The 19,909-nt window shown below is 42.7% G+C and overlaps 1 protein-coding gene across 2 annotated transcripts in view; it reads right to left on the bottom strand.

Moving 5' to 3' along the window:
- CD2AP (CD2 associated protein) overlaps window positions 1-19,116 on the bottom strand; it is an 84,532-nt gene extending 65,416 nt beyond the window's left edge. For both annotated transcript variants that reach the window (XM_069805653.1, XM_069805654.1), the window contains exon 1: window positions 18,946-19,116. In XM_069805653.1, coding sequence (XP_069661754.1) covers window positions 18,946-18,949 — 4 coding nt within the window. In that variant the 5' untranslated portion in view covers window positions 18,950-19,116. The remainder of the gene's footprint in view (window positions 1-18,945) is intronic.
- Between the last annotated feature and the right edge of the window lie 793 nt (window positions 19,117-19,909).

Genomic DNA, 19,909 nt, shown 5'->3' with positions numbered 1-19,909 from the left:
TAAGTAAAAAAAATATTGACTGGACATCTTTGGGGGAAAGGTGGTTCTAGCAGGCTTTAAGGGAGTGGTCTGTTCAGCTCTTGCTTTCAAGTAAGATGACAACCTGCCTAATGAAACAATAAAACAGACCAAACATGTCAAAGCCAGCCAGCCCAGTCAGTAACTACAGGCTACATTGTTCCCCATGGCAAAGACAAAAAGTATCCTATCTAACAGCACTGCCTCTTTGACAAAATAGCTCACGCTGTTAGCCAACATAGTAACGCTGCCTGCACAAGGCATTCAGTCACTGCTGGCACAGGTGGACTCTCCACTTCTCCAAAACTTACACAACCGGCTCTTCTGCCAACCACATCCCAATGCCAAAGCAGAAGCCAAGCCTCCCGATAAGTATGGCCATGTAACGCCCATCTTCACTGATTTTAAACAAAGGGAGTCTTCAGCTAGTCAGACTCTTTCTGAAGTTGGCTAACATAGGTAACTAAGGTCCTCTAGGAGCCCTACCAAAAAAAAAAAAAAAAAAAAAACATAAATAAAGCTAGGAAAAGAGTGGAAAATATACTGAAATTCTAGCATCCCCGTGTCTTCAGTAGAAATAACCAAGTGTCAGACACTCATCCAGCAAAAAGCACAATTTTACGTTCTTGGTATTTTGTTTAGGATATTACAATACTGTCAGAATCCAGTGACCTTTCTGTAGTAGCCAGAAAAAGACACAAACCAGATATAAAATAAATCCCACAAAAAACACATTCAATAGCTTATAAAATAAAATTAAAAAATTAAAAAAATAATTTGTGGGATAACTGAAATCTTTGCATATAAATCTCAAGCTATTCAGGAAGCCTTGCTGAAACTTGCTGCAGACCTGGAGGGACAGAGTCCAACATCAAGCAGCAAGAGAAGCTTGAGTTGCATGCCATGCTCCATAAAGGTCTCTTCAGGCAGGTTTTATTCAGGCAGGTTTTAGGTCAGCTCAGATTCAAAGTCATTTATTGGAATGTGAACCCTGGAAAGTTGTGTGGCCTCCAAAAGCATCTTGCCAGCAGAACTGCAGTTACACTAGAAACTGAGATTTTGCTTTTCCAATTTATCATAACAGACAGTTGCTAGATGCCCGAAACAAACTTTATTAGTATTGTTATTTCCACTTGTACATCTATCACAAAAAAACCCCAAAGTTTAGTCTCCTATAAAACCAAGCTAACATTTTTGTTATTATGTATGAATACATACACACAGAGTTACAAAGGTATTTAGTTTTATAGCAGACAGCAAGCTTACACTAGAGACAAAAGACAACAGAAGACACAATCTTATCCTTTTAACTATCAACTCTTCTTCATGACTATCTCAAAATCAGGTGTTGGACTGAAGGAGAAAGCTCCTTTCAATTGCTTTCCCCAGAAACTTTCCTACAATTTGTGAGATATAAGAGTTCCAGCTTTTTTAATAGCAATACCATAGTATACATTTGGCCACTGAAGACAGATCTTAACACTGAAAAAGTAGTGCAGGTGTTTAAATGCTGAACAATGAAAACACCTCCGTGTTAAACATAAGTAGTAGTTATAAGAATGGGGTTTTTTCCACTTCAACACCACATAATTCCCCGTACCCTGACCCGAGTCACTAATGACAACCCATGTGCTCAAATAAAGGGAACTGGTGGACTCCCCATTGCCTTTAAAATTCTAGCCCCTGCTTCCAAAACTGCCAGAGTTTTGTCCCCTGAAGCTCTCCTGGTAAGGCACATGCACAAGGTGAGCACCAGGGTTTGGCAACCAAAGCCAAATCCCTCCTGGCCAAGAGCCTCCACTGCTCTGCTGCCAGGCTCCTACTCCTGCACTCTGCATCTGCTCCGGTGATTCACTCTCCTGTTTACACAACGACCCACAGTGACCATAATAACCAATTCCTCAAAGATCAAAGTATTCTTTCGGGATACAGAGGCGAGTTTGGTCTTCCTCACACTGAGTAGGGAAGCACCTCATTTCCTACTACTGGGGAAACCGCTCTGACCACTGATCTTGTGCAAAAAGCTGCTTCCCTTCCTTTCGTGCCCCAAAACCAATAAGCATGAGAAGCAGCCTAGGGACTGAACCTTGAACAGATCAAATAGAAAGTAGGAAATACTATGTTTCTCATGGTGCACAATACAGGTACATCACCGATGGAAAGTGCGAAACCTGCACAGTTGTACTTCTAAGACATCTCAACCCAAGGATGCTGTGATCCCATCCTCTCTTCTGTATGCTTTCACATAGTTCCTTTCCCCTGCTCTGCGCTTAAATTAGTACTTATTTATACTACTGATGAATCAGATAAAGAAAACAGCCCAAGAGAAAACTATTTAGTGCCAACTTTCTGCAAGTTTATCTCCCTAAGATGGCTCACGGCAGGGTCAGAGACACAGGACTGCATCAAACCCAACTTAGATCAACATCCACATCATTGTTACAGTCCAGATCAGCAACACGCTTCTCAGTGAAGCTCCAAACCGTCCTCATTTATTGTGCTTCAGTTCCCAGTGTGGAGCAGTCTCACAGCAAGCAACCTGGATTTCTTTTCACTGAAACTAAATCAAAGACATGCAGCCCAGGAACACTCTTAATGCATGCTAATCTTTAATGGGCATTAAGTCCATGGGATAAGACTAGAACTAGGATGATACAAAAATGTCCAAAACATGCAGGTCCCTAACACCAGCAGTTTCTCCCTATGGATCCACTCATCTCGCCCCTCACCACTTGCCACTTTGCGCATAGCCGAAATCTGCCACGAAACTACATCCTAACGTAATGCACAAACAATATGAGGCCACTGGACTCCTGTCAACTCAGATGGTAGGGATGCAGTTCCAAGCTATTAAGAAACCGAAGAAGGAAAGAGTGTATTTAACCAATGGAGACCATGCAGTCCACACATATTTTACAGTAGAGTTCACCACAGCCTTCAATAAGTCAATAGTTTTAAGGCACACTATACAGAACAGCAGCCACTTAACCAAGCTGAGCCATGCAGAGCCATCACATTAATGCTGCACGTGGAGGACTTGCAGAACAGTTGCATCACTAGGATTACTGAAAGTGTTAAGCATCACAAGCAAGATGTTCTACCTTCACAGTAGCTCAAAAGGAGGTCAGACGCCTCCTGTATGGCCTCAGAAATAGCAGTGACACACAGCAGAGCCACTTCTACCTGTGCCTACTCCCAAGTGAGCCATACCAGTCATGCCAGCTCCAGTCCTGATAAACAGCTCCGTACCAAAGCAGTCACATTGCTTCCTGCTCCTGAAGCTTTGATCCCCTATATGCCAGCCAAGCAAACTGCTGCTGTCACAAGGAAAGGATGTGGCAGAGGAGGTACTCTGCAGTTCAAGATAATGCTGACCTCATATATACAAATATTAACTTAAGGTCTTGTTTTAAGCAAAGTGCCCTGAGCCATCAGGATTCTTTCATTAGTTCATAATAAAACAACATAATGCCAATGGAATTGAAAGATTTTCATGCCATTCTATGTACGTTTTCTTTTGAGCACATACAATTAAATCCCAATTTGCTGTAAGCTGATTATTCTAGTAAGACAGAACCTAAATCTGTAGAATATATTGGCTCAGGTGCTGGGCAAACAAACATTGCTTTCAGGCACTAAAGACACCTTCAACAGGAACAAATACACACTGTTGGACCCAAGCTGATTCTACATAAAACCAGCTCAGCTGTGTCCACCCAAAGTCTGGGAGCACTACAAACACCCTGCTGCCACCCAGCAGGGACTCAGTTTGGATCCCAAGAGGATTTGCTCCATTTGAAGCAACAGCCCTCATACTCACTCCAACACACCCCACATCTCAGAAGGCTCATTAGGTTTGATGCAGGATTACATGAGCTATGGCAATCGGCCACTATGCTACAGAGTCAGGCCAAATTCCCAACAAGCCTCCTTTCCACTTCCCCAGCGTAAGAGCTGATGAGACAGAGCACCATCGCCGCCTGAGCTCACATTCATGCAGCTCAGTCCTCCAGCCCCAGCCCCCCTTCCTCTATCAGATTAAAATAAATAAATAAATAAATAAAACAAAAACACCAAAAAACACCCCACCAGCTTTTTAGAAGGGAATTTAAAAATCAAAGTCTTTCCAAAGACCATAGCACTGGGTTATTAAGAAAATACATCGTTCTTCTGGAATACAGTATATCTTTTGTATTACTAGTTGCCACCAAAAAGGTGCTGGATATATGTGACAGTTTACAAGATCAGTTAAAAATTTAATGAGTACACTCCAGTGCTTACAGTGAGGGTATTTTAAGCTGTTATGAAGATAGCTTTTAGGAAAAAAAAAAAAAGTCAGAATAAACACACGGGGTGGGGGGAGAAACACAACAAAACAACTTTCAAATATATTGTTTAAGTCTCACAATATCCACTATCTCATTTGGGCCTTTGCTTGCCCAAACTTCAGCACCAGCTTCCCGTTTTGATTAAACTCCCATGAGCTTCAAGGGAAAAAAATTACCATTGGAAAAGGGGAAGGAACAAGCTGTAATAAAAGGTAGTTCTGTTATTCTCCTGAAGTCTGGGGTCCCAGCACATTTTATACTTTGTAATGATAATGGAGACTTTATTGCATCCTTTCAGTATATAAAGGGGGCTTATAAGAGAGATGGAGAGAGACTTTTTACCAAGGTCTATATTGACAGGACAAGGGGCAATGGTTTTAAACTGAAAGAGGGTAGATTTACATTGGACATAAGGAAGAAATTCTTTATGATGAGGGTGGTGAGACACCGGAACAGGTTGCCCAGAGAAGTTGTGGATGCCCCATCACTGGAAGTGTTCAAGGCCAAGCTAGATGGGGCTTTGAGCAACCTGATCTAGGGAAAGACATCCCTGCAAATGGCAGGGGGGGTGGACTAGATGACCACTGAAGGTCCCTTCCAACCCAAACCATTCTGTGATTCAGACACAAAAATCTTTTAATGAGATTTTACTTAGGTGTTAGATATGCCATACAAATAAAAGAACATATCAGTAACTGGCTTTAGCATGTTCTCTTTCAGAGACATCCTGTGACTTTCACAGACTTCTTGTGATCCACAAGATCTGTCAGACCTCTCATTAAAGTTTCTCAGACTTTTGATTTTACATCTACAGTTGACACGCAACTCTGCAGAAGTTGGCCAAACTCACATTAATTTCAGCCACTGAACACTTCTCCCATAAATACCTTCTCGCTGCTATGCCATTGACATCCCAGTCATGAACTCTCAGCCAGCTCCAGTTGCTGTAAGTCAGTGATAAGGCGATCTGAGTGAGGTTTCGCTTTTTTCTTCTGTTTTTCTCTTTCCATCCTGCAGTGTCTGCTATCTTTCCTTACTCCTTTCGTAACTTGCTCTATGCTGCATCACCCCATCCTAGCACAAACATTTTCTGCTTAGAGCAACAATCTCTCTACATCAATAGCTTGCCTAAAAAAAGGAAAATAAAAACAAAAATAGCAGTCTACCCTTGAGACAGTCTAAAGCCAGGAACCTTGGTTCTGTCAGCACAGAACTGGTCCATCTGGAAGCTGGCCTGAATCTGCCTGGCATTTTTAGATTGGGCAAGTCAATGGTGCATTCTCCAAGGAATGACTCACCACCCATTTTTAATAGAAAACTATGTCTAATTTTACAGCCCAGTAAGAATGGCTGAAGTAATTAGGAAAATGAACAATTGAAAACTGTAAAAATGTACGCTTTTCCGCCCAAACTATTTCAAATAATGAGAAACTCATTGCATTCTAATAGTAACCATCTCAAACACCAGCCTCTCTAGCTGGCTCCAGAACTATTAGCAAGATACTTTGTGAAGGAAATTAAACAGTATAGCAGAAATCCTGCCCAGCAGCCTGCCCTGAAGCATTAAAGATGCAAACCATGCATGCCTCATTTTCCTACTCCAGGCTCCCATAATTTTCTACAGTGCATTCTAGTGCTTACCACTGTGTATGATAGAACACAGTTAAAAAATTAAGTTTGTCAATTTTCACCTTCCTAAATCAAATCACTTCCACACATACCCTCATAATTCTACAGCTGTATCCTGTAGATAAGTCATCATTACCAGCCAGCTGGGAAAAAAGCATTTTAGTGATATATACCTGGAGTGAGGAATGTTAAACTGACTTTGATCACATCTTCTCCAATATTATCAGAAATACTTTTTTTAAAATCAGTCGCAAACTTAATAAATGTTAAAATTGTGGGTTTGATTTACACCCTCGATTCTATGAGCAGGAATTGCCCGACTCCTCCTTTCACAGCAAGGGAAGACATGAAATAGGAAGTATTGGAGTAAAAGCTCTACCACCTAGAGGTATTTGATACTACCTTGTAAGGACAGAAGAGGTCAAAATGTTTTTACCTGGGAAGTTACATTAAGCAGAAAGTAATGTTTTGTGGTACTTGTTATTTCCTTCCTGAGTAGAGTTCACTGAAAGAAACCAGCCTGGAAATGAGAGGTGACACCAGCAGGAAAGGTAGCAAATGTCTTCACAAGCAAAAGTGAAAAACCACTATTAATTTAATATGCAGAGAAAACCAGGGATCTTAGAGGGCACAGGGGAATGTACTTTAAAAAAAGCACCCCACATTTTCTTAAGTCATGACTCTGACACTGTTCCATATATAGATTTATGCCTCTTCCTCTGTTCCTTCTCTTAATTTAATTTTATAACATCTACTTGGCACAACATTCAAGGTGAGTCACAAAACATCAAATTACAAAAGCTGCTAAAACAAAGCCATGCCAAAAAGCTCTGAAGAACAAAAAGATTATACCTCATTTAGATTTAGTTCCAATCCAAAGCACCAAATAAGCAGTAAAAGTAGCACAGGGTCAACAACATATTTATAGGTTTTTCCCTTAAAACCGCCACCAGATAATTAGCTCATGAAAATATGTTTGAAGCTGAAGACTCCAACACTTATCTTAGTTAGAATTCTTTTTACAAAGTCATTCCCCTCCTCACCCCCCAAGAAAAAAAAAAAAAATCTGTATTTGAATTTTATAGAAGTTCCCTTCCTTCAATATCAGGACCCCATGTTACTACAAAAGCTTCAGCTCCTCCTACAGATTTTTTTCAGGACTCTTCTAGCCAAAAAGGTTAGCATGATCATAGCTCCTGGTTATGAATTCATGAGTTACAAAAACAAGAAAGTCTCTGAAAGCTTTTTGGGCTTAAACCAAAAGAAAACTCCTTTCACGCTCTAAAAAAAATGCAAAAATGCTTTGATAGATGGCCTACGACTTGGCACATATCTAATTTAGAATGACAATTAGTATTTCTGCAAACATGGCAAGAATCTAGCTTTGAAATAAATTTATGGAAACTTAAAAGCATCATTCGGAGCATGCACAAAGTGTTCCCTTCATCTTTAAAAACAGACATGATGCAATAGTCTGAATGGTCCCAGATTGGGATCTTGCAAAAACCACAAAATATGCTTAGCATTAAAACAGGGACAAGTGTTCCTATCTGACTCCAGGCTGTCAGGACAGTCCATACTAATTATGGCATTAATAAAGTTAATTTACTTCTTAGTGTGGACATTTTAGTCAATACAAAAAACTGAACCATTGATTAAAAAACACAGAGAGAAATCCTTATGCAATGGATTTTTACAAAAGCCAGTCAAAATGGCAAATGCTCAAGGGCACGCTACAGTTTCAATCAGATAGTTTTAAAGGAAATAAAATTGCTTCATTAGCTCAATTATGTTCTAAAAGTTAGGAGAACGGGTCCTTTAAACATTCATTTGTAACTTGAATTTAGAAGGATTTAAGCATATCTTATTAAGACCATGATTTAAACCTGCATGGCTTGCAATACTTCCAATCACAGAAAAACAAGGTTTGAAAGGACCTCTGGAGGTCACTTACTCCTAACTGGTCAGAGTTGACCTCAAAAGTCAAATCAGGTCACTCAAGGCATTGTCCAGCTAAATTTTGAAAGTCTTCAAAGCATGGAGATAAAACAGCCACCCTGGGCACCTTTTCTGGTACTCAATTCTCATAGTAATTTTTCCCCATTATATTCAATAGGAATTAACATTGTCCTAACTTGCAGCCATTCATTTACATTTTCCCACTGTGCCTCCAAGGAGAGTATGGCTTTCTCTTCTCCAGGCTAGATCAACTTCTTGCATACTATATGCACTGTCCTCTTAACCACACTCAACTCTCCAGTTTGTTGGCATCCCCCTTGCATGTGAGGGGAGGGAGGACCAAAACTGAACAGGGTATTTTAAAGACAGCCTTGTGAGTGCCAGGTAGCGGGGAACAACCACTCCCCATGACCTGCTAGCTACTGTTCTGCTCATACCGCCTGGAAGACAGCAAGGTTGTTCTTTCCTAGATGCTGGATTGTGCATTTGTCTTTTTGGAACTGCAGAAGGTTCCTGCTGGACCATTCTCCTAGTACTACTGTGGTACATCAACCATCCCCCCTTCACTCACTGTGGGGTTTTTTTAGGTACCTGAACATAATCTTCAGCACTTGAAGAAACCAGGCTCGCATGAGCATCCCTATCAGGCTATTCTCTCCCAATAATTCTTCCCCCATACACCCACTTGGTTGAAACATGCCAGAAGAGGAGCATCTCAAAAATAAGAGTTGGTGGTTTTTTGGTTTTGGGTTTTTTTTGGTGTTTGGTTTTTTTGGTTTTTTTCCCCAGAGTCAGCACTGAAGCACCCAAATCACAGTCCTCCCTGAGGAAAAGACCTAAGAACTGCCCCAACACTCCTGCTCTTTTAACCTGATGGTTGGCTAATCACCAAATATGCAGCTTGGAAGCAGCTACAGCATGTGCTGTGTCTTGCACAGCTAATTGATAGTAACACAGAACGATCGGTATTTGAAGAATTTGAGGAGGGAGCAGAGGCATTACGGGAGGTTATGAAAAGCTGTCTGGGGCAACGGATACCAGTCCTTGCGGTCAGGAGACAAAGCACCCGAACACAAGTTCACAACAAGCTAACCCTCACCTCCACCATTCTCAGCACATTAACTTGAAGTAGCAGTTTGGATTTCAGAAACTCAAAGGAAATCATTTTGACTGTCCTCACATATTTCACAACTATCAGGCACAACCCTGGTGACACAACACACAAAAATAAAGAGTAAAATTAAGAGAAAAAAATCAGCAATACAACCTCAGCCTTCAGGTCAGGGCTTACCACTTCAATCACTGCTCAGAACTACAAAAGCACGATACAGCAGCATACAGCAAGATCCAGCAACTCTGTCTACGTAGGAAACCAGCACAGTCTTCTTGCTGCATAGAGACAGCAGGCTCTGTCTTATTCTACTGACAGCACATCTCGTATTTCATAAACAGCTTTATTTCATCTGCTATTCATCAAGCCTGAGGCTTCATGTTACTAGTTATCTACCAGGGCAGGTTTTCTTCTACTACCTACACATTAGAGGCCATTTACATTATAATCCATATATATATATTTTATGATTCTCTCTCAGTAAGGATGAAGCATTAAGATTGAAAGAGCAAACTCTCTTCTCACAAATAAGCATCTAGTAAGATGATGAACAGGTGAAAATTAAGAGGCAGTTTTATGCACTTTCAATTGTGCTTTTACTTGAGAAAAACCACACTGTTAATTCACATACAACCCTATAGCACATACAGCTACAAGAAATGCCTTCAAGCTCTCCTCAAGCTGCAAAGGGTTTCATCCAAGAGAGTTTCCAATTTCTCTGCTTCCCTACACCACAGCCTTACACAGATACTGGTATGCAGTAAAAGCAGATCCTGTTATACTTAAGCTTCTCATAATGTGAAAATGTTAATGTAATGTTTTAACTATGATCTTCCACTTCACAGACACTCTCCTTCCCTGTGCTGAAGGATAAGGTATACTTTCAGTAGCACACATAGTTTGAGTCAGGCAAACAAAGCACGGTATTTGATTTTCAAGAGCCAAAAAGCACAATTTATAATAATTTATGCTTAATAAAACGATGATATTCTGCTGTTTACACTTCTCTGAAAGATCTGCTGTCTCCTTATCTATCATACCCTTGATAGTATGGGATTAACATACTTGCTCTCGTGCTCATGTCTACAAAAGACTTACTCCCCTCAGCTCTACCACTGCCCCCATTTCAGAACAGCTTCTCATTTTACCTGGCGTCAGAAGAGCACTAACTCAGATGAAGACAAAAAGAAGCGTTGTTTGGGACACTAAGGTTTCAGACAAACAGCCCATGGCCTACTCTTCAGATAGTCATCTGAAACTCCGCTGACACTCCCAGGCAGCTTGCAAATCTAGCTAAATTTGTTAAGTCTTGTACTAAAACCACTTAGGAAACCAATCAGATTGGGTCTGCTTTTCAGGAACGGATTCTTTAGCCATTTACAGAGAACAGAGTTTGTTAGAACGATTCCAACAACCTTAGGATGAAGGAGTGACCCTGCACACACTCTCCCTACTCATTCCCATACCACTGCCTCTTCTCTTGTGCTGGTCTCACAGTTGTGCTGCTCCAGGGTGTGCCGGTTTAGTTTGCTGCCAGATCAGCCAGCTGGTTCTCTTCCAGTTGGATTCAACTCTGGCCAGTGTCTTGAAGTAGATCATCCCATGGACACATGATCACTAAATCTGCCAAAAGGGAAGATTAAAGAACACACTGATATGGGCATCATCCAGGGGATTGACCATATCAAAAAATGATGGATCTAGCACTTCCCTTGGCAATTTGTTCTAGTAGCTAATAACTTCCCTAATAGAAACATTCAGATGTTAAAATGAACACAAAACAGCAGTATAATTTACCTTAAGTTTTAGGCAGGCTTATTCTAGTTAATCTTGCATTTACTGATTTATGACAGTACTAAATAAGCCAAACTCCATAAAAGTGATGGGAACAGTAAAGTCCAGTCCCACTGTGGAAAAACTGGATATAGAAGGACAGAGGCTTTTTTTTTTTTTTTTTTTTTTTTTTACATACTGTGCTCAGTCATCATTTTAAAACATACACATTACTGAGGACAACCAAGACCAAAATCCACAGAAATACAAAAAGCACCTCAATAACAAGTTCCAGCTGTTTACTCTTTAAAGGTATTATTAAACCAACAAAAAACAAAAAGAATGCAAGTGAGACGCACAGTTTAAAAAGGACACTTGGCTGGCTTAAAATGGATGCAGAAGGATGACAAGGAGTTTTTAAAAAAAAACATTTTAAAGATCAGGAACAAGCAAGCTGTGAAGTAATCAGTTTGCTGGATCATGAACGCTTAGGGAGAGCAATTAATATAGACACTCAGAAGAAACTTAAGAAATTTCAGCTTGGATCTAGTGCAAAGTAACTGCAGGCTAAAATAGAAAAGGCGAAACACACTCTGTTCCCTGGCTCCTGAAATACAGTCCCATCCACTCTCCTGCACAGGAGCTAATGACTGTGCAGTCAGTCTAAGGCCATTCAGCTTGCTGACATGATGGCAAACCTGGTACAAGAGTTTCTTCCAAACCAGCCAGCTTGTCAGCTCACACCATGGACTCACAACCGCTAGAGCTTTGGCAAGCCAAGAAGAGGCATTGCAAAGCTCTGGTCCTTTTTGGCAGCAGCCTAAAGTTATCTCTGCTGAAGCACAATGTGAAACCGCACCCACAGGATGACTTCAGGAGAAGAGCGATTACATGCAAAGTAGCCTTAAAACAAATCCTCTCCTAAGTAAAGATACAAGCTCAGAGTTAAGTGATGTGATTCTCCTTCACTAGAGAGTGCAAACTTCATTAAACTAGCAGTTTCATTTCTTCAAGCAGCAAAGATGGAGACTTTTCTCCCCCCAGTCCCAAAGATGCATTGAGCAGAAACAACTTGAACCATTCTGAGAAGTTTGCTTATTGTTCTGCTTTTGTATTTTTCCCCAAAAATGAAGAAACAGTGCAGCTTGGAAAAAAAAAAAAAAAACACACTAAGCAGAATTAAGGTAAACTGGTATGTCTCCAATAAATCCACAACGGAACTGAAGAATTAAAATTGGAAGACAGTAATTTCCAACAGGCAAGGCTTTGACAACTGCTGTAATTGTGCTGCAGCTGACACCGCGTTAAGTAGCATCCTCATCCTCCTCCTGCTTCCATTCACTCTTTTTGCAACCATGAGCTTAGTCTCAGTTTCTGGAGAGCCAGCCTGGCTGAAAGCTAATCTAGGAAGACAGGGAAGTTTCAGAAGATTCAGCTTGTACAAGCAAGGGAAGAGGACAATACTCACTAGCCAGAGGTTAAGTGAAGGAAAGGTGAGACTTTATTTCAACGCAAGCCTAAAAGATCAAGCTACATATACAGTCAAAAACATTCAACTAAGACTGACCACTTAATAATTTTATCCTAGAGGTAGAAACTGATGACTTAAGAGTCTTCTTTAAATGATAAGTCAGGCAAGTTTCCAGGAACCTGGGCAGAACTGCCTTCTTTAAAAATAAAATAAAAATCATTAATAATTCCAATCCACAAAAATCTAGTCACAGCAGCCGAGACTTGGCTGCTGCTGCAGGAAAAAAAAAAAAATTACCTAGTACTGCTTAATTCCAAAACCATTTACATATTCCTCTACTATCAAAAAAGTATCATGTTCATGGCAATTTAGGTACTGTTAAGAAAACAGCTGAGCTTAAGCCATTTAAATAATTTAGAATAATACTTTATCTGGTTGAAGCAATAAAGGTGATAAAATTCATTTTGAGTTTCTCTAACAGTCATGTCAAATTTAAACTCAAAGTTTACTATCAGAAAGCTCTTCAGCACTAAGGCACACAAGCAGACAGATCCCCAATTCCTTCTCCAGAGTTCAGTGGAGAGCTCCAGCTGCAACCCTTCCCTGTAACATCACAAGTCAGCACTGTCCAAATTGCTGAAATTAAAGGAAAACGGTTCATTTTTTTCAGTAACTCAAAATATTAGATTCTAATTTATTCCACTGAAAGCAATCCTGCCTAATACCTTGAGCATGTTACAGGCAATATATATTCCTTTAAGAAAAGTTAACTTAATATTCTAAATGACCTCATATTATGTTCTCTCCAGTGTACATCACCCCAAAAGTGGAAAGATTTAACTCATTTGGCAGACAGACACATACTGTGACTTCTCTTTTAGTCTGATTTAGGACTCTGGCAGTGACAGGTCTTAATTTTTTCAGGAAATGCAGATATACTATTCAAAAATATCTACAATGTTTCATTTTCTTCATTCAAGATTTCTGAAAGAGCAACATTTCATATTGATTTTGCATAAAGAAAGGCAATTCTGCATATGGCTACAGCAATAAAAACATAATCCCACCCAAAAATACTTACTGGCATTAGTCAGAGAAAGCAAATAGCAGTGCTGGCGTCACATTATTCAAATGAATTGAAGTCTACGCTAAGAAACACAGAATAATTTAGGGTGAGAGGAACCTACAGAGGCCATCTAGGCAAAGATCCTGCTCAAAGCAAGGCTAGCAAAGTTAAATCTTTGGTACACTTCTATTTAACATAGAAAGGGATCACTCTACAAAACAGGCAACTGAACAGGCAGTTTCAGTATACTTCAGTCCTGCTAACAACCACTGCGACAGGACAGCCGAGGGTGATGCTCAAGCAGGGTTAGGCTCATACCATCACAGCGACAAAGTTACATAAAACGATTTCTCATCACTGTATGTCCAAGAAGATAAAGGACACAAAGGCACAGGCATCCCCTTCACAGGGAGTGGGGCACATTTTAGATCAGTAGCAAATTCACAATTCAGAGTAGAAGATAAAAGCGATGTTCATGCAAAGGAAGAGTGTCAGGGGAAAAAAAAGTTGAACATAGTTTAACTACATTAGAAAATACAGGAAGGCAGTTAAAAAACAAACAAACAAAAAAATGAACACACCACTTTACAAGGAACAGAAGAAAAGGGCTAAACCCCTGTAGTGGACCAGAGACATGTTTTAAGTGCCCAGGACATGATCACAGGTTGGACTACCTGCTAGAAATTGCTACGCCCCAGACCCACTAGCAATAAATTTCACCTGGTTGACTTACCCACTTCTGTCAAGATGACCCAAGTAACTTTAAGCACTTTCATTGCTGCTCTTTTCTAACAAATCATTTTTATGAAAACAGGTTAGGGAAATACCAGACCAGCAGTCATATGTGACAGCATCTCCAAGGAAGCAAAATGGATGGGAAGAGCGGAGCTAGGACAGCCAGAACGGGGCAGACCGGGCAGCCGCCTCGCTTAGCCCCAGACAGTACAGTGTGCCCAGCCATGTGTTTCCTGTGTTTATGCAACAAAAAAAAGCCCACTAAGGGACAAAAAAGCCCTAACACAGGTGGACAACAGAGTGAAGAAGGCCAGTGAAGGTGAAGAGACTTCAGGAAGATCCTACCTAGCTGAAACAAAAACTCTAAGAACTGTTAGGAAAACAAAAGAAACCAAGACAGCAAATATAATTACACCCCTGCATGGAGTTAAGTCTTGAATAACACACAGTCCTGAACAACTCTCCACAACAAAATGAAAGTGCTATCAAAATTAAAATAACCAGCCAGTAAAGGGGACCAGCACCCAGAATGGCTGGCACACGAGGAAAGCAGATGTAGAGAGACTTCTCAGTCTGAAGCCACCAAACAATCATCCACCATTTCTCAAAAAACACAAAGGAGTCAGGCAGAACAAGCAGCAGCTTTAGCGAAAATACCTCACACTGAAGGGACATATTTTCCCCACACACGCCCACTCATGCTAAACAGGGACTCTCACTGCCACAGGTAGCTGTGGAGGGCAAGAGCCACGTTCCTCTTTGTCCTCCTTTGTACAAGTCCCTGATGGTCCATCCCTATCTATAAAAAAGGTCCGGTGAAACTACAAACACCTTTGAGCAAGTACGTAAATTACTAACTGCCAGACCATGGGTTTTTATTAAAAAAAAAAAAACAACAACAAAAAAAACCCACCCCCGAACTTTCCATGATGGACCTGCTTTCCATATCCTTTTCCTCCCTACCTGCCCCACAGACAGGACTCTCAGCACAGCAGCTCTCTTACATTCTTGGAAAAACAAAAGGGCAAGAGCCGAGCGGACAGAATCTCTAGCACCTTTTGATGGTATTTCTCTTCTACTTTGACCCAAACCCAGTATCCATCAACTCTTCTCAGTTATTGTAAGTTGGTTTCCCAGTAGCTTAGGCACCTCTCTTCCAGAGGTCAACCTTCCACCATCTTCCCTTATAGTTTTGTCTACAATAAAGAAAATGATAATAAGAAAGCACTTTGCTCAATATTGCTATTACAAATACAGTTGGCCTGTGAACATTAGGCTTAAGTACCCTAGTACAGAAGGGTTGCAATAACTTGTACTTAAGTCATTTTATTCCTCAGTAGTTTACTGTGAATAAAGTTCAACTGTACATCACATATTTCTTGGTAAAAATACTAGGGGAAGGACTCTCCATCTATCCTATCCCATTGTTTGGGGTTGTTTGGAACGGATTTTTGGCAGGGAGGGGGTGGGGGTGTTGAGTTGTTTTTTTGTTTGGTTTGGGGTTTTTTTTGGTTTTTTTGTTTTTTTGGTTTTTTTAATCAGAGAACAAACCTTGAAGTAATGTTTTAATTGGTTCTTGTACTATTACTAGTGAATACTGAAACAATCTGTCACTGTCCCTGTGACAGTATGTTAAAAGTACAAAAACCTTCTGGATTTTTTTTTTCTGTTGCCAACATGAAGGTGAAGAAAGCAAAAGGCTTCACACAAGTTTAGTGTTCAATGAACTTACTAAATAGTTTCTGTAGACCAAATATATTTACATATATTTATACTCATTCCATTAGCAATAAAGAAGTATGTCAGGCTTCTTAAAGTATTCCAAAGTTATAAAACTTTCTAAACAAGAAATGCAGCAAATTCAAATGTACTACCTCATAGGAACCACAAATCAAAGTTTGCACAAATGCTTGGAAATAAAAAAAAAAAGGGGGGGGGGGTGAAAAATGCATATAGCTAAGAAGATACTGACAGAGGGCCAGTAGATTTCAGTGTACCACTGTGGCAATTTCTCAACTGTTGCCAGAATATTTCCCTCTCAGTTGTGAAACCATACAAAAATCAGTTGGGACACTGCAAATTTAGCTCAACCTTCCTGTTAACATACAAGTTGTATAGTCAAACCATTTCTTAACTATCATTAGGAAAATTATCTGTTATTGAGCCACAGAAGTAAACCGGACAGATGTTACAATGCACCAAGACATAGAACTCTTCCTCCCTTTAAGCCAAGACAGGAAAAAGATAATTCAATCAAATAAAGTTTTTTTCCCCAGAACATCTGAATACATTTTTTCCTTTAATTAATCTATTTCTCTATCTATTTGTAGAGCCATATATTGAATCCACATGATTAATCTAGTGCAGAAGGCAAAAAATTACAATGACAGAGCTTAAGCGTGTAACTGGGCATTACTAGTAACTAGTGTTTGTCACCTCTGATAACTCCTCCCCATCTTTCAAGTGCCTGAATGACACATGCTCTTGCAACATTAGTTTCCAGCTACTACAAGAACATAAAAGAACCTGTTCCAAGGCATTTTGTATTTCTGCCCTTCTCCTTTTGGTTCCTCCAGAGTCATACTGCCTCGTTCTTCTCCATACATCTCAGAAACTCTTGAGTTTGACAAACAGATACCTCAACAGTCCCCTCTACACCACCTCTTACACAAAAACTCTTCCATAAACTGACAGAAAAGACAAACAATCTCTTATCAAGAGCCAGCTCTACCATGATGTCAGTAATAAAACAATCAGCTAATGACTTCTCAAGGTAATCGTGAGGCCATCACTAAATAAAGTGAGTACAGAGCAATTACAGCTAGGTTTTCTTCCACTATTATTTTTTTGAGATGTTTTACTGTACATTCCTCCCCACTTTTGGTCACAAGTGAGTAACACTTGAAAATCTGAATAAAGGACGACACCTTCATAGAAAATCTATTTAAAAGGCTCTGGGATCATTCTGCAATCATTTATAGATGTTTGCCAGCATTCTGGCAGAAACAGTTCTATAACCGCACATGCACACAAATCGTTACGGTTATAACAACCCATGCAATAACAATACTTGACACAGAGTGTATGCACCCGCTCAATTCAGTCACCTCTGGAGCAGTAATAACATGCTCACTACTGTAATCAGAAGAGGTAGAGAAAGAAGCCACACTTAAGAAAAGGAGAGGTGAGGAAAAAAAAAAATACATAAAACAATGTCATATAGCAATCATTAGTCATAAACTGGACTTGGTCTTTTATTAACAGTCTTACACAGTATTCCTAACTGTATACTAATCATTTTAATAACCCAGACCTACCATATGTAAATCCTCAGGTATTTCACATTTCAGCATTATGCAGTCTGAGTTCAGAATGTTTAAATAGCACACTAAACCTTTACGCTTTCGGAAATACCATCACAAGTCACTGCAATGAACTGGACAGACAATTCTCACTTGGCAGTAAGACAATGCAGCCCAGAAAGAAACAGTAATTCTTACCTATTCTGGACAATCAGAAGAAGCATCAAAAAGTGAATTCTTTAGAGTTTGGTCTGTATCAGAACCTCAACCAACAATTTCACTTTACATTGTCAGATTTCATTTTAATTGTGCTTTGACCACATAAGACAATTTTCACCAAGATGAAAACATCGAAAGCACGTCTTTATAATCAGGGGGAACACAAGCCAGGAGGAGCACGTATCACTTCAGTAAGCGCACGTTTCATCAGCGCACACCATGCACTTCTTCCCTTCTTTTTATGCACAAGGGGGAAGAAGCAAAGCTATCCAAATCTCAGGTATCCTTCCACTTTAAAAGCTTAAATCGTGCTCAAACGCAGCAGGTTTGCACACTGCAGCGTAAGCACACAGACGCCTCTTCACACAACACGCCACGCGCGCTCTGGCGCACACCCTCCAGAAGTACATTCAGCAGCTGATGTTATACAGGGTGGCAGAGCCAGGGATGCAATACGAGTGGAGATAACGCAGACAAAATGGTCCGTGGACCTTCGCGGACCCCAGTGGGGGAACGCTGCGTAAGGAAAGAGGGCTCCGAAGAGGTGTTCGAGTCACTCTTTCATACTTCCCTGTGCAGATGCTCTTACATTAAAAATTACACCCAGTACAACCGAGTGTTTCAATTAATCGTAAGCCTGAACTAGCACATTATAAGAACAGGAATACTTTGTTGTACGCTTGCTTTTTTTTTAAGCCAACACCTTGCTGGAGGAATGGCTGAAGGCGCAGCTCAAACTGAAGCTGGCTAAAAAAAAAAAAAAAAAAAAGCCCAAACCACTCGATTTAATCAGAAAAACTTCCACCCTTCACTAAGCCACTCCAACCAAGCTCCTTCCAACCAGCACCGGCTCAGCGTTCGCTCCACGGCTGTAAACCTCGCTCTCCCCACCGAAAAACCACGTAACCCCCGGCGCTAACCCCCGCCTTCTCCCGCCCCGGGCCAGGCCGGGCAGGAGGGAGCGGCCCCGGCTTCTCCCGGCCCCGCCGCCGCTCCTCTTCCCGCCGAGGAGGAAGAGGAGGAGGAGGAGGAGGCGGCAGCGCTCACCCACGCACCTGCGGGCACCTGCCGCCGCCACCTCCCGCCCGCCGGGCCCGGGCCTCCCCCTCTCGCCCTCCGCGGAGGCAGCGGGCACCGGCAACGCTCCTTCCCCAGGGGACTTCGGGGGCTGCCCCGAAGGGACGGCGCTTCCCGGGCACCCCGGGCTCCGCGCCTTCTCCCCTCAGACAAAGGGCGGCGGCCCCGGGGGGGGGGGGGGGAGCGGGAAGAGGGGACCAGCCTCGCCGCCTGCTCGCCGCCTGCCCGCCGCGGCAGCCCTTCCCCGCCGCGCTTACCCATGCTGCGCCCGCCCGCCCGGGCTCGGCGGAGCGGCTACCGGGTCCCTCCGACGGGCTCAAGCCGGGCACGGCGGCTCCATCCGCGCCGTTACGGGCGTGAAAGGGGCTGCTCCGAGCCGCCAAGGCGGCCCGGGGCAGGGGGGAGAGGCGGCCGCAGACCCGACCCGTCCGGTCGCTCACCGCCTCGCCTCAGGCGAGCTCCGGCACCGGCGGCCCCGCCCACCCCTTGCCCCGCCCCGCCCCAGCCCCGCCCCGCCCGCGGCCGGGGGTCGCCAAATCCCGCGAGAGCCCAGGGCCGCCGCCCCCACGCCGCGCCGCCGTTGCCAGGCGGGATGACGTCACCGCCGCTCTCCCCGCCTCCGTTCCCGCCCAGCCGCCGCTCTCCTCAGGCGGCGGCGGGAGCGGGCTGACCCGCTGCCGCCCCGCTTCTCCCTGCCCCGGGTCGGTTTTTGGGGGTTTTTTTCAGCCGGGTTTGCCGCCCGCCCCGCCGTCGCTTCTCCTCAGGCCCTCCCGAGGAGGCCCCTTCCCTTCCCCTTGCCCTCGGCCCGCGCACCCGCGGGAAGGAGCCGCCTCACGGCTCCTGCAGCCCCTCAGCAAAACCCCGGCCCTGCGAGGGAGGCCCTCGAGCTGCCTCAGGCAGCCAGGGGCTTCCCCACCTCCTCCCCCAGCAGCCTCCCGGCTCCAGCCCTTTGCCCAAAAACACCCGCCCTGGGGTGGTTCCGGGAAGCCCCTTTTTGGGCAGAAAAGCGGTGAGATTCGGGGTCGGTCCCGGCCGTTCCTCCTGGCTCAGGGAAGGTGGCGGGGGGTACACGCAGGGAGGCCTGGGGAGGAAAAGCGGGCATGTCGCCTTGGCCTTCGAGGCCGCTGACCTCGTGTGCCTTCGTGGGCTGGTGCATTGCTTTTGGAGAGTTTATGGGGCAGGGGTATTTTTTGCTGCTTTTTTGTTTGTTTTTTTTTTACT

Source organism: Haliaeetus albicilla, chromosome 18, assembly GCF_947461875.1.
Source record: "Haliaeetus albicilla chromosome 18, bHalAlb1.1, whole genome shotgun sequence".
NCBI lineage: Eukaryota > Metazoa > Chordata > Aves > Accipitriformes > Accipitridae > Haliaeetus > Haliaeetus albicilla.
The sequence above is the reverse complement of the archived record's forward strand: the minus strand, read 5'-3'. Positions and strand labels throughout refer to the sequence as shown.